General features: G+C 35.8%; 1 protein-coding gene across 2 annotated transcripts in view; it reads left to right on the plus strand.

Moving 5' to 3' along the window:
- The window catches only part of ANLN (anillin, actin binding protein), a 28,739-nt gene extending 13,617 nt beyond the window's left edge, over positions 1 to 15,122 (plus strand). Inside the window, exons 15-23 of one of the 2 annotated variants that reach the window (XM_068670437.1) lie at positions 1,715 to 1,841; positions 2,774 to 2,822; positions 2,902 to 2,958; positions 4,385 to 4,433; positions 5,735 to 5,859; positions 9,433 to 9,519; positions 11,015 to 11,122; positions 13,165 to 13,337; positions 13,728 to 15,122. In XM_068670437.1, coding sequence (XP_068526538.1) covers positions 1,715 to 1,841; positions 2,774 to 2,822; positions 2,902 to 2,958; positions 4,385 to 4,433; positions 5,735 to 5,859; positions 9,433 to 9,519; positions 11,015 to 11,122; positions 13,165 to 13,337; positions 13,728 to 13,851 — 899 coding nt within the window. In that variant the 3' untranslated portion in view covers positions 13,852 to 15,122. Of the gene's footprint in view, positions 1 to 1,714; positions 1,842 to 2,773; positions 2,823 to 2,901; positions 2,959 to 4,384; positions 4,533 to 5,734; positions 5,860 to 9,432; positions 9,520 to 11,014; positions 11,123 to 13,164; positions 13,338 to 13,727 lie in introns of those variants that run through there. The other variant, XM_068670436.1, reaches the window with a different exon arrangement.
- The last annotated feature ends 832 nt before the right edge of the window (positions 15,123 to 15,954 follow it).

Here is a 15,954-nt window from a genome sequence, read left to right on the forward strand (position 1 = left end):
GATGCTCAAAAGACATTAGAGTGACTTTCCCCAGCCCAGTCTTAAAGAACCATGGAAACTTATTTTTCTAACTTGTTGGGAAGGGAGTAAAACTTAGGCCTTTCTTACTGCCTTGGGATTTTTCCATGGATGCAAGTCTAGTACTAAATATCATTATGTAAATTCTGACTTCTGAGGTACTCTGAAACAGTGACTAAATATTTTTTTTTGTCCTGTTAACACCCCAAAATACTCTAATTTATAAATATCAGTTATCTATTATCTGCTATATTTAAGTCATTAAGGTGGGTATTTTTTCTTTTGTTTTGGAATAGTATCTGGGAATCATAAAAATCATTAGGGTTGGAAAAGACTTCCAAGATCACCTGGTCCAGCCATCATCCTACTACCACTGTCACCCACTAAACCATGTCCCTCAGCACCATGTCCAACCTTCCCTTGAACACCCCCAGGGACAGTGATTCCACCACCTCCCTGGGCAACCTGTTCCAATGCTTGACCACTCTTCTGAGAAGAATATCTTTGTTCCAGGATAGTCTCTGGACCTTAGTAAGCTTCTTTGTCAAGTGATTGTTTAAAGAATCTGCACGGCTGCAATAAGTGCTTTTTTTGTAATGATGTGAAACTTGATTGTAGCTGGGTTCTAACAGGGTCATACTTCTTACTTCACTAAAATTTGAGAGCAAAAGTCATTGGACATTTCTTATTTAATACTTTTTCCAGAACTTCTTATGAATTCATATGTAGCATTTCTTGCTTTCTTTTTAACTATGCTATGAAATACATATTTGAAGATATTAAAAATATATTTTATATTACAAAAAACATAGATTATGTCTGGTATTTCCATTTAACCTTCTGACACCGGTATAGTTTTTGTTGTATGAGAGAATTTATCTGCGTTTATAGAAAAATCTCTTTAATGGTTACAAAAGTTTATTTTCAGTAATTCTTGCAACTGAATTGCCTAAACAAACAACTAAGAATTACTTGTCATCAAAATTGTATTCTGGAAGTGCAGCATTTGCTATATACTGTGCACCAGAACAAACTCTATGTATCATTATCTCCAAAGAGAATGTCAGCTATAAAGCTTACAAACTGATGCTTACTGGACTGCAGACCACTTGTTCTGAAAGCTGACTTGTCCTATGTAACAGACCAACCAAGCTGTTTTGTTTTTAACGTGACATTATGCAATGCATCAACTTGGTGCACAAACACCAAACCTTCAAGTCATCTGACACTACTGAGATATGCTCTTGTAGTCTTTTTCCTTATGTGCAAAGTTAGGGAAATTGATTGCCTGGACAACAAGCTCATTCACAGGACTGAAAATTATGCGAATGGGCAAAAAAAAAGTAAAAGCTGATGTGTGGTTAAGCTGGTAGGCCTAGGGAATAATGAACTAAGATTAATTTCTCAGTCTGACTGAAAGATCTTCCTCTTATGTACTGGGTAGTGTAGGTCTGGCCTGAGATGCACCAGGCCATAATGCACTTGTGAATTCTGTGAAGATGACTTCAGTAGTGGACACATTAGGAAAAATAACTTGTTTTCAGAATTACTTTTTTAAGTGTATCTCAAGTAAATACAAATTTGGAATAGGAATGAAACAGAGGCATGTTTAATGGCAGTGTGGTACTCTAGATTTCTTTAGATACTTGGACAACTTTTGCTAACAAAACCATCTAAATCTGAAATATATTTACAGAAGCAGCAAACTACTACTATGTGATAATACTGAGATCTGGAGCAGAAAATGTAGTTGCAACTCCATTAGCAAGCACCGCCAGCTCCCTGACTGGAGATGCTCTTACTTTTACTACAACGTTTACTATGTAAGTATAAGTGTAAAGACACTTCTGGAGCCAGTTCCATCTCTGATGGAGCATATATGAATATTTTCAATAACATTTTTATATAAGAATGCTTTATTCTGCAAAAAAATAGGGTGAGGCCTTGTGGTATGAGTGTTTCTAGACTCAAGAAATAGCTAGAATGTACTCTTGAAAAGAGTAATCTAGATTTATTCCAACATTCATCAGCTAATTTGTCTATTGCTTTTTCTATGATTGTTAGCCCCTAGAACCTCTAATGATGAATAAATTGCTCTCTGAGATAGTGTTTCTTCTGCAGCAACTAACGCTTTATATAGCTATTTGGTTTTGGTATCTCAAAAATAGTATTGTTAAAACTAAAGCTTCAGTTCTCAAACGTTAGCTAAAAGAATGTAAATTCAAATGGCTGGTTTGTTTTTAAAAAAAAAAAAAGACCACCAACAACAAAAAACACTTCACTTTTAAAGTCCAGTACACTCATTTAGAAAGCAGTCTTTCTTTGTGGAAATGTGGGCCAGCAGTGGACTGAAGGAGTGCATTTTGAGAAATGGTAGATGTATTCTTTTTACCCCTTACCCTTCTTCACTTTTGTTCTTGGAGTTCTAGAAAGCATCTTGAGGTAGTAAACCTTGGGGTTTTAGGAATAGCAATGATGCTTGCACTGGGGAGTAGTATTGCAGAAGTGAAAGGATTTCAGACATCCCTATTGACCTGTAGGAACGAACAAACAAGGGCTTACTAGTAAGAGTGGTAGTGCTGACCAATAGTCAAACTAAGCTTCTTTGAGTAGAACCTAGATATTCCTAGTTACTCCTTGCAGAGTTTTAGGGAACAGGAGGAGGGAAGAAGCAATGAGTAACGCTTAATAACAACAAAAAAGCCTTCTTTGTTGCAGTCTGCAGTTTAACTTGTTTTCCACTTCTCCCTTTTAGGCATGATGTGTCAAATGACTTTGAAATAAATCTAGAAGTTTACAGTTTGGTATGTATCAGTCTTTGTCAAGAGAATACATAAGGGAGAATGATGTGTCATGCTTTCTTAATACCTTCTTGCCTTACAGGTGCAGAGAAAAGAAGTTGCAAGCACAGATAAAAGGAAAAAGGCAAACAAATCTAAGGTAAATGGAACATGAAAATCACTATGTTGTATTTCAACAGAAGGTACACTAAGATGACTGCAGTTTTCAGGGATAACTGACTAATAGTTTTAGACAATCTGTTGCTTTCACTCTTCTTGTTCTTTTATGTAACATCTGCAATAACAGATGGGTTAAAGAGTCCTGCAGCTATTAGTGGGTTGGACCTTCAGCACTTTGAATCTGAAATCCATTTGGGGAGACAGTCTTATTAATTCTGCAAAATGCTGTGCTTTGCAGACTTTTTATTTAATAAGTGTGGTTGCCCTTGATAACGATTTACCCTTATGGAATTTAAGTAAAATGGAGAATAAGTCAGTATGCCCTACCCTGCAGTTTGATTTGTCTTAAAAGTTCTATTGATCAACTATAATGCTTTTTTTCTTTCCAGCCTTAAGTAAAAGCTTATAAGGTGCTTATTTCTAAAGCAAAAGTTTTAATAGTGCATTGGAAGTAAATGCTTCAGCCTTCATAGCACACACACTTCAACTGCTCGTGCTTCATTAAAAAGCTTCATTAAGGCTTTGTGACCCAAAACAAGCTAGCACCTCACTGGAGGTGACTTTCTGCTTGCCGTTCCAACAGTTGGGCACATAGTGCTTTGACAGTTTTAGGTCCCATTTCCTCCTTGTTAAGATGTCTCATGGTAAAAATGAGGAACTTGAGCATTCTCCAAAGAAAATGGGATGAATGCTTAAAATCCTGTCTCTGAGAACAGTACATTCCTTAAATTTTTACTTCCATATTGCAGTGAAAATGTGCTTCCACCTATCCCCCAATAAAACCAGTTTGAAGTCTGGGGTTTTTCTATCCTGTGTCTTAGTTCACAGAAATCTTCACTTAATACTGAATGTTTTTGTGGCACTCAAGGTAGTAGCTAATGTGGGGCTGATGGCATACTGTAGCTGCTTTTTGACAATATTATTATATTTGTCTTTCAGGTTCAAGAATAGATGCATACATAATTCTAGTTCATTTTTAATATACAGTCTCATTTCAAACTTGGGGACTTTCACCTGGAAGTATAGATAACGTACAGCAGTAGCACACTGAACATCTCTGTACTTGTTAATATCTATCTTTAATAGACAAATGTAACTTTGAAGCCATGCTGCAAAAAAGAAAAAGGTCTACCAACATTGCTTTCTCAGATACATGTTAAGTATGCGATAGACTAGTATAAACTTTTCTGCAGTACATCTTTGATGCATAGTATTTTTTCCACTGAAAGTCACTACAGTCACTTTGGGTTCAAAAAACAAGACTTATAAAAAGAGCTAGTATGTTTTCAAAATTGATTTAGATGATAAGCCTTAAAGTCTAATTTTCATGTTAATGTAATGGACAACGTAAGTACCATGAAATCCAAATGCATTCATTGTGTGTCTTTTTTTTTTCTTTTTTGCAGGTTATCACTCCAAAGAGATTATTAACATCTATTACCTCGGTAAGTATGAATGTAATATTGTAACAGGCTCTAAATACGACTACTTCCAAAGGCTGTATTCCCATACTTAATAAGATTGTGCCTATAACAGGCTTCTTGTGTCCCTTACTTGAACCTAAACTGTGCAGCTTTCTGCCAAAGTCTTCAGCATCAGCTCAAGAAATAGGTAATAGCTCTGAATAGATGATGCTGGAAATATGCAGTTGGTACATGTTTATCTGGATTTCATTTTTTTCAATTACTTCAAATCTAGTTTCTCTCAATGTATCTTAGCGTTCTGTAGAATTTTCAAACTATTTTCCCTCTAAGCTTTTGTTTTTCTCTCTTTCTAGAAAAGCACCTTTCTTACTCCAGGTAAGCAGAATCTAAGCATGTTATATCAAGATAAATAATAACATTACTATCAAAAGTGGTGTATTAATAAATGATACTTGTACCATGATAATTATATTTAACGAATGTAGAATTAGGCCAGTTTGCCAGTTAAAATTGCTAAATATTATATCTAAGTTACTATTTTTGGAACTTCTTTGCAAAACCAAAATCATGCATCTGATACCAGATACTGTAGTTTAAATTCTGTTCCTGAAGTGATGGAATCAGATGAATTTTAAGATGTAAACTAGAGCCTCATATCAACAAAGTAATATAGAGAAAACTTGGAGATTCTTGAAAATATGAACAGATTATCAAGTATTTTTATGTAGTGTTTTTAACGTGTTTTTCTGACACTTGGGAAGAAGGAGAATAGCATCTATGAGTTTCTCTGACCACTTAAAAATGGGTTATACATTTGCCTACTTTAAGTTTGACATACTTGAGCTAGCTTTAGTACAAAATTGTAGCAATAAGGAGCTCATGAGCTAACTGAGATGTCTACAATGCTGCTGCAACTAGTCTGATCCCTGTGTCTAAGCCATATGGCTTGTTTCTATTGGTACAGAAATGCAGGCATGCGAGTTCTGGAAGACTGCAGTGTGTTGACTTCCAAATCTCTTGACTTCTTCTCAAGTCCCTGTTGCACAGTATGTGTGCTCTGTGGTATGCCCTAGAGCGTGCACTGTCCCCCTCACATCTCTTAAAGTGAATTATCTTATCCTTTGCAAATGTTTCAAAGCTTTTTAACAAAAACAAAAAAGGTCTGCTGTTGAGCAATGGGGTATATAAAGATCCTGTCTGAATGTGCTGCTGGGCTGTACTGCAAAGAGTGCTTCTGGAGTACTGAATAGGGCATTTATACGGTAGTACATATGTGGCCACTTACACACTGCAGCATCTCAGTTGCATGTTGTATTACAACTTGCCTTGAACTTTTCTCCACAGCCATGGCCAGTCCTGGTGGCCCTAATGCAGTACGCACTACTAATTTCATCCTTGTTGGATCCCACAAGCTATCATTGTCTTCTGTAGGAAATGCCAAATTTGCATTGGAAAAGGTAATGGAAATTACTGTTTACCAATCTAAAGATAATCACATACCATTAGAATGAAATGAATGAGCCTGAGTTCACTGTTTCCAGGCAAAATTACTGCTCTAGAAATGAAATCACTACATAAATGTTTGTGTGCATGTATGTATCTATATAAACATACACAGGTTTTACTTGTATTAACTTCAGATGACTGAACTGTCTTTTTGAGATGCAACAGAAAAAAAACTTTGTTATGACAGGTGTTGGCTCTTCTCTGTAGCCCAACGTATGGTATATCTGTGCAAAGACAGTGAATGTGTTTGGTTACTGATTGCTGTTACTGACAAAATTAATGTATGCAGGTACATAGTCTTCATGTTGCTTGTTGCTTTTACTATCAAATATTAAATACTGTATTATTAAGTATCTAAGTATATTTAGTATGTTTAATAATGAAGTTACTCCCAGGTGAATATAGTTAGGAGTATAAGTTTCTTTAGGAGTACAAGTTTCTTCTCTCATCCCAATTAAATCTGTCAAAACAAACTATCTTTATTTTTTGAGAGCCATTATCAAGTTTTATACCTTAGTTCCCTGTCTAAACAATGTGTATTGGCTCTTACCATTAAAAGTTATAAAAAAAAAAAAAAAAAACATTCTTGCATTCATTGTAAACTCTAACCTTATAACATCTTGCACCTAAATGTTATTTTAATAGGTGTTTATGCTAGCAGCTATTCTAAGCTAATTTAAATTAATTTTGAAGCTGCAACAGATTGTACTAGTACTAAATTGCAACTTTATCCAAATGGCAGTGTCAGAAGAAATTTTCTTCTAGACTAATTAGCTTATTGTGATGATAGTAGTATTGCAATTATAGCTTCAGACAAGAGATGACTTGTGCACAAGATTAAAAATGAGATCAGAATAATCCAAATTTGCTCTTCAGATTTACTTATATGTATAGAAGCAGACTCCTTTACTGAAACAGTCTGCAGACCATATAGTTGAATTGTACTGTTACTATTTGTGTAGCAGCTTTGTTTCTACAGCACAAACATTCCCCTTACCAAGACAGATCTCATAGATCACACAGATCTCGTTTTGCATGTGACTTGGTTATTGAAAACCCATTGCTCTGGGTGTCATGGAAAACAGCTTTTACTTTATACTTGGCAATGTAGATTTGAGCCTTTTTAGTTTACTCTTTAGGACAGAACACTGGGCTGGATGAGTAAAATATAGTATAAACACAATGTTCAAATAGGATTCTTGAGAAAACATGAAAATGTGATTTGGTTAATTTCTTCCAGGTGCATGACTTAAACAGTTGTGAATAAGATTTTCAGTTAGCTTTTTCGTGAAATTATGACCTCTGCAAAGCTTCAGTTTTGCTGTGGCCTGTGCTTGCACTGAACAGCTGCTCTTAAACTTGGCTCCACTCATTTCTAATATGAAATAAACTGCCAACTCAATGGGTTTTGAGTTTCATGCTTCCCAGTTATGTCATGCACAGCTAAAATTCAGAGTAGATCAGACCAAAATTCACTCATGTAACACTTCTTTCCCCTCCCCCCCCCCCAAAAAAAAAAAAAAACCTTTAACCTTGTACTGACCACATTGAGCGTGTTTCTTTTTTCCTTAGATGAATTTTGAAGGGGAGGAAAGAGAACTATTGAGCTATATGTTCCAGGACAAGGTTGCTACGATTGCTTAGTTTATAACTAAATAGGAAACTGCTTCCTGATGCATGTTGCTTACATCTGTCTGCCCTCTACTCTCTTGCAGTTCTTAAAAATTCTAATGAATACTTAATGTCTTTGTAAGCACTTTTTTTATAACAAGATGCTGGGAATCTTAAAAAAAAGAAATACGAAGAATTTGACTTCTTGTATTGTATAATGCTAAGGATGCTGACAGAACTCAGTTAAGACCCCTAGGGTTTTTCCTTAATTAGCTTGTCTCTTGTCTTCCTAGTTGACTAGACAAGGGCTTCTCTTCAAAATGTATCAGTGTCTCTCTGAAAATTTGTTAGCCAGGAAATTTAAGCCAGTTTCTTGTTGAGCTGTATGGAACTTATTAGCCAATTTTAACTGTGTTGACAGAGATTGATAGAAAATCCACTAGCAGCCTAAATATTGGTTTAACTCAACTTGTTGAAGAAAACCAACATTGCTCAGGAGCTAAATCTTTTTCCTTATTTGGTCAAGACCTTGCTTGAATACAACTTTTAAGCAAATTTTAAGCAAAAAGTGATCATAAAGGACTAAAGTTTTAAAAGTATTAAGCCCATCAAAATGAGGTTCTTATCTGTATACAAATACGCAGTTGAAATATTTTGCCTGGTATACGTATTTTTGGGGTTTTAGGAATTATGTAAATTAATGTGCTTAAAAGAAGTAATTGTTCTTTAATCTCTGAAAATAGCTTTATGTAGCTAACTCTGCGTGGATCTCGGAAGAAAAAGGATTTTATATGTTTTCTCACAAAATTAAGGTGTAAGCTTAATGCCTATCACCTTCTACTTGTAATTCAAGCTCTCTTAAGAAAATTACTTTTTTTGCAAAATTTTGAGGGTTATCTTGAGTCTTATTGCAGATTATCTTCCTTGACAGTAAGCCAATTTTATGGTGTATATATGAATGACCATACCAGAAAGCAAGCTAGGCTAGTCATGGACTTCAGTTTTCTCTTCATTTAGCTATTTATTCAACATATTGCTTTCTTCTCACTACTTTCACCCTACTTCATTTCGAAAGGGATATATTGTTGACTAGAATGTAATGCATACACTACATGTACAGGAGGATGTTCTGAGACCTTTTTTAATTAGTGATGGTGTTGTAGGCTCTGCATAACTGAAATGTTCAATTTGCTATACAACAGTTTTACTTTACTGTCACACAACTCTTAGTAAACTCTTCATAATCCAAGTAAGTGTTTCTGTCTGACACAAAATAGAAAGGAATCCAGAACACACAAAATTGGGGAATTGATAAAAATTCCTTAAGGCCCTCATTTAGAAATGTATTTTATTGCATGTTGGAGTGTTTGTAACACTTCCTGATGGAATATGTATGACTGTCACACACCTTGAGTGACAGTCAAGAGCTACTTTTACTTTCTCTCCTGCCAGGCATTGTTTTATTGTACAAATATTTTTCTGAATAGGCACTACAACATCAGTATCTACCAGAAATGCTTATGTCATCCAAGTACCAATCGTGTTTAAACTCACTTTGTTTTTTAAGCAGCTTAATGTCAAACTGAGGCAGAAGCTTGTAGGATGTGGACTGCTGCCATGTGTTTTTTTTTAACCTTGCTTGTTGGTTTATAACCAACATCCAACATGCCTGTTGCTTCTAGACAGAGGTATGCTTGTGCATATATCCTGAGCAAACTAATAAATCTTAAAGCTTGTCAATGAACTTGAAAGAATTGTTGATTATTACTGTCCTGCTTGATCACTGCTTTCTGGCTGCGGATCCTCAGAACAAGACAGTGCTAACTTTCTGGTGCAGGTGACTTGCTTGAGCTGGTAGAGTAGATGTTGAGAGGTGTCAAAATCAAATGACTAATTGTTTTACTTTTTTGCAGGTTCCTGTTTTGTCTCCTTTGGAAGGTCATATTTATCTAAAGTTAAAATGCCAAGTGGACTCTTCTGTGGAGGAAAAAGGGTTCTTGGTAAGATATTCACTTCAAATTCCTTCCTCGGAAATAAGTCTTACTAAATATAGTCACTATTTTAACTTCACACATGCATTTGTGGTAGTGAATCTTAACTAAGATTTTTCTTCCTGAACTAAATCCCCACACTTTCCTAGTTTATATTCTAAGGCAGCATAAATTAAAGCTATCTTTAGTACTGTTGCCTCTTACTAAAATTTTCGTTGGTGTGTTTTTATTGTAAACAGTTTCCCTGTTACTCTGAACTTGAGTTAACTCCCTTTTTGCTGTAGTCTGTGTGTCATGAGATGAGATTCTAATTTCCCTGCCAGAAACTCTTACAAGGTATCTTGGATTCTTTTTGGTCTTGTAAAAATTATTTCTATCAAAAGAGGTTTTCCTCACTGTTTGAACATACTTTAACTTAACAAGGAAGCTACGCTACTTTTTGTGAAACATCTTAAGCAGTTCTGTCTTTTAAAGCTGGACTTTCATAAAGAGCACCTGAGCCTAATGGATGGCGCTGTTAAGCTTGTATCCATCAGATGGCAGTAAATGTGCTATGAAAATAATTCAGCAAAACATTAAACTTTACTGTTACTCTAGTGTATTCATAAGGCAAAATTTCTTTTTTTTTTTCAAGCAGTTCTGTCTCCTTTCCTTTTACGTAATGAAGTCTCTTCAACTTTGATTAGATGCAAACATTTAACAGGATTGTTTGCTATCCCATATTTTTGTGCATGGATTATAAAGTATGTGTTTACTTTTACTATACAATATGTGAGACCTGGAGAATGGTGTGCATATTAAATTTTTCAGAGTGAGGGTTTGCAAACACCCTGTGCCATTAAAAATATATAGTATGAATTACAAAGAGGGGAAAACGCAACACTTAATTTAATTGGAAGAAAATGTTCTGTGTAAGTTCAAGAGGGATCAGGGATAGAAGGTAGATACTAAACTTTCCATTTCAATACCAAGGAAATGGGCCTTGAAATTGATGTAATACAGCATCTAATAAAATAAACTGCCAACACAAACAATTAAAATTGATTTAAACTGACTGGACTCCTGAATGTAGCCTGCAGAATAGCCAGACATACACTTCGTAATCCTGACCTGTAAGTCAAAGATGACTCATATACCTAATCATAATAATTTGTGTTATACTAGTACGTGTCTTGTGAACTCTGCAGAAAGTATCTTCTATAAATAACCCTCCATTGTATTAAAATGATAAGAATGATTACTATGGTCAGTATTAAAATCTAGTCATTTAAAGTAGCTGGGATAGGTGCATTTTGAGCTGAAGGCTGCAAACTTAAGAGTAATAGTGTAAGCTCATTTTCTACACTGTCTGGAAAATATACTAATAGAAGTTTCTCCCAGTATATTTTTTCCTGCTTTTAAGTTTACTGCAATGAAGGGTTGTACTTGCAGACCCACTCTGTAGGGAAAATAGCTGAGTACAGACCAAGCTGAAGGTGATAATATTTTTCCTTTTTTTTTTAAGACTATGTTTGAAGATGTTAGTGGATTTGGAGCATGGCATAGGCGCTGGTGTGTACTTTCTGGAAACTGTATATCTTACTGGACGTACCCAGATGATGAAAAACGAAAGGTAATGCTGTTTATAAAGATCAAGCCTATAAAGTTCTGTAGTACGCTATGCAATTCACTGATCACTTTTAAAGACAGCAAATACTTTAGGTTTCAGGTAACTGTACGCAAAGCATGAGATTCAGACTCTTAAAGTTTTTTTGGGGAATGGAGGAGACTTGTCATAAATATGACCTAAACCAGGGCAAACTTAGAAATTGACCGTATCTGGTGGGGAAGAAGAAAATTGGAGGAAAATCCATTTTCAATTTTCCTCTTAGTTTTATGGCTTTCCATTATATTTGTCAAAAGACTAATCTAGAGATTACTTAATTGAAATCGATCAGGGTTGTACAGCAAGTTGCATCCAGCTGGCCTAATCTTTATACCGAACACTGACTTTAGTTTTCAATGTGGTGAAGAATGAGACTGGAAAATCCTTCTATATTGTGAAAGTATAGATGTAATTACAGACTATCTTGTTTGCAGTTGTTTTCTTGCAGCTCCCACACTAGCTGAAACTGGTAGGTTTAAATAGTTCTTGCAGAAACTCATGGTATTGTCTGGCTAATGCACCAAATCAGAGGTTCATCTGTCAGTAAAGTGAACTTTCTTGTCTCTTTAGCCTGTTCCTGCAGTGTGTACTAAAATCTTTCCAGTTGCTTTTAAGAGTTGCTTTCAAGAGGCTTTTTTTTCTGACTCACTTAAGCAATTTGCCATTAAACCTTTGCTTTTTTGTTGGCAGAACACTTTCTTTCCCAAATTCTGTGGTGAGCTCTGGTCCTTTTGGGTCTTCTATGCAGATTCAGCTGCCTGAGTTTAATTTCTTCCCTGCTAACAGAGGAAGACCATATGCTGGTAGTTGACAATGCCAAAATGTATCAACGTACTCTTTCCTTGCCAGGAGACAGGAAAAATCTCTGCCTACTGTAATTAAAAAGGCAAAAAAATTATCAAGAAAAAGCTTCCTGTTCTGCTTTTGTGCACAAGAAAGCTGCTTTGATTTGTCTTAGATTGTTCTGTTCTTAAAAATGTTACAGACTTGTCGCTGTAACTGAGAAAGGTATACTTAAAGAATAATATAGATGTGCTCTTCTTTATCATCTACAGCAATATTAAACTCTATCCTTATATGCCTGCCTCTCCTTACCCCTGCTATGTTTGTTCTATTATGCGAAGATGCACATAGCTCAGAAATACCAGTGTTGGACAATGATGGCTTTAAATTATGATATGTTTTTTAGATAAGCTTTTCAGATTGGGTATATATGTATATCTATGGGAACTGTTTCTTAATATTCATTGAGATGGAGCTATCCTTTTTTCTTGTAACCTAGGTTGTATTAACTGTCTCTGGAATAGCATAATGAACATGACTAATAAATAGCAAGCTTTTTTCCTAACCAGGAACTGCTTGTGATGTTTCCGTGGTGAGGTATTTTGTAGGTGTGATAAATTGGAGACAAGGTCTGTAACTAACTTTAGGCATGCAGCTGAGCCTCCCTCTGTAGTCAGTGGGAAGAAATAACTGCCTTGAAAACTGAAATGCTCCCTGAAGAGGTCTAGCCACTAACTACAGAGGGAGCTAAAGCACCTGAACTCTCCACTTAAGTGCCTTAGTTGAGTGTTTGAAGGTGAATCCATATATTTACAGGTTTTGATGAGAATGATACAAACATTCCTGAAGTGCCTGCCTTCCGTAGGCTTTAGTAGAGCTTGCTCTATTGGCTTGGATTGTATTACCAATCACTCCTGAATTTTTGAGTTTAAAAGCAAGTTTCTCTTGAAAGGAAAAAAGAAAAGGGTGAATGTATTTTTCTGGTCTAAGCCTCTGGTAAGGATGGATTTGTTAACTGTATTGTATGTGACAGAGCAGGGCCTATTTCATTGTCTGTTATCTTGCTTCCCCTATTCTACTTTTCACATTGAAAAGAGCAATAATAGACTTCTATTTATTTGGGTGGGGGGGTGGAATTCACTTCATATGGAAAGATTGTCAGAGCCATATGTTCAGAGTTAGTCTTCAGAACAATATTCTTAACTGATGATTAACTTCAATTTCAGCATCCTTTGGGCCGGATAAACTTGGCTAACTGCACTAATCGTCAGATTGAACCTGCCAACAGGGAGTTCTGTGCCCGTCCCAACACTTTTGAACTGATAACTGTCCGTCCGCAGAGGGAAGATGATAGAGAGACACTTGTTAGCCAGTGCAGGGACACACTCTGTGTTACAAAGTGAGTGGATAAAATCATGGTTTGTGTAGGCTGTGGGAGGGAGGGTGTTGGGGGGGCCATGTCTTGCCCTGTGTGATGGTTTTAATGATGTAGCCTTACAACTTTGGCGTGCCAATGCAAAGATTGTTAAAATCCTAAGATTTCTGGATGATACTTAAGCTGTCTTGATCACTTTTAATCATGTTTTGTCTTACTGTCCCATTTATTTCTTCTGAGAACAAAGAACTTGACGTTTCTCAAAGTGGAAATGGTAGACAGCTTGGCAGTACTCTGCAGAATTCTAGAATATTTTATTTCGTTTTTCCCCTGCTATTTGGGATTCCATAGATCAGATTTTTCAGAAAAATTATGGGGGAAGGCATCTAACTCATTGTGTTCTTTGCTTTTTAGGAATTGGCTGTCTGCTGATACTAAAGAAGAGCGTAACCTTTGGATGCAAAAGCTAAACCAAGTTCTTGTTGATCTTCGTATGTGGCAACCTGATGCTTGCTATAAACCAATTGGAAAGCTTTAAGCACTGGAAGGGGAATATGAAGAAAATATATACATGCAAAAGGTCACATGAACTACGCAAAGAAAAAAGTTAAATGAAAATTTGTGGAAAGTTCTCTGGATCACTTCAGCTTTAAATTTGAGAGTACATACCTTTATATAGGACTCTTATGCAGTATTTTTCTCTCACTTTAAGAGTTTTAAAACTTTTTTCCTAGCTTTTGAGTGTGGTAGGAAGCAATTAGCTGTTTCTAAATATGCTAAATATTTATATAACTCCCTTTTTTGGAAGTCTATTTGGCTAAGTACATTCTCTTCTTGAAATAACTAAATTATTGGAGGAAATCGCACTTCTGGGGAATGAGGAAGGTGGTGAAAGCTAGTGAATACACAAGCTTACTAGTTAACTCAGCTCCTTGAAAGAAACATTAGCTCAGAGTTATATCAGAAGGATGGTGCTGAAGAAGGAATTTTAATGTTGGAGCATTTCTTATAATGATCAGGCAAAGTAGTTAATAGCAAACTTTATTCTACAACATGCAGCATAAGTATTTCTTGCTTTCACAATATCCTTTTCTTCTGGTCAGAACAAAAGATGTGCACAATGTTCATACTTCTTTGTATTAGATTTTTATGCTGTTTCTCATACCAAGCTGGTATGGATGCATGTATGCTATATGGTTTACAGGTATGGAATTATGTATGCAGTACATTGCACTTTGATAGAAATGAAAGGTCTTGAATATTTTTGTTAGGACTACTATATAAAAATTAGTTCTAGGTTTGCGTATGTCATTATGTATTAGAACTCATGATTTGTACAAGCTTGAATTCTACTCGATTTGAGAACCAGAAATAGATTATAAAATTGCTTTTTCTGTAAGACTATAAAGCTGTTATCTACCAACTAATATTCTTGCCATAAGTATGGATCTTCTCCCCTGCCATAGACATGTCCGTAAATGCAGACAAAAAGAATACTTCAGACCCATCATTTAAAATGGCAGAACTAGTCAGTTGATGTTCCTGCAGTTGTCAAAGCTTTTCACTGGCTTAGTGAAATACTATCTCATTACCCCACTATTGCACATGCAGTAGTGGAATACTGTTGTTATTCCTGTTGTATATTCACACTTGAAACACTAAATTCTGTTATCTTAAACTGTTTTCATCCAGCCACTTTTGTACTTTTGCCTTTAAACCTAGTTTTCTTTTTCAGATGTTCTTAAATATTTCCAAATTATGTATTGAAATATATTTTATCCCTTTAAAATAAATAATAACTTTATGTAACTTCTCCTAATGTCATCTGTGCATTTGAGACACTAGTCTGAAGACAAAAAGCTAGATTCCATGTGGTGTTTGGGAAATTCTATTCAGTATGTATATCCAAAAATACCTCCTGATTTGGGAATATAATGCAACATCTTAGGGGTAGCTAGCGCCAGACTATTTATGGGCAGTTACTATGAATATGGTTGGAACATACATGGGTGTAGAAGCAGCTAGACACGAGCAGTTCATTGAGTGTGATGAGGAGAGATGGTTCTCATCTCACATAGTAAAGACATGGCAGCAGAGTAACAATGGTACATGAACAGTGGCAGTGCAAATTTCATCCGTGGATTCTTGGTAGGCTGAGTTATGAAGCAAGAGTCTATAGAAAGGAGTGACATGCTTTCATTTGGACTGTATTTTCAATTTGGACTATTATCCATTGTAGAAACCTATGTGTTTTATTATTGCTGAAAATGGAAAAAATATCAAGGAAATGTATGAACTTTAACAGGTGATGCAAGTTTGAAAACCTGACCTGAACATAAATTGTCAGTGACTAAATGTACTGCTGCAGTAAGCAGAAGCACGTGACACCTGCTTAGCAACAAGCCTCCATTTACACCTCTACTGGCTTGCACTAATGCCTACCTTCTCTCTCACATCTCCCAATTCCTTCAAGGGTGAGCTGTGGAAAAATTTTTTCAAAAATGTAGGCAGCGATCATCTGTTTTCTGAGCACTGCAAGATAGGCATGAGGGAGTAAGGAAAATGCAGATGTGAGGGAGAGGGTTATTTGAGGGTTTTTTTTCTGCAAGTGTATTAGAACCTTGATGAATGTTGAAAGCGG

The sequence above is a fragment of the Anas acuta genome, chromosome 2 (genome assembly GCF_963932015.1).
Source record: "Anas acuta chromosome 2, bAnaAcu1.1, whole genome shotgun sequence".
Lineage (NCBI taxonomy): Eukaryota > Metazoa > Chordata > Aves > Anseriformes > Anatidae > Anas > Anas acuta.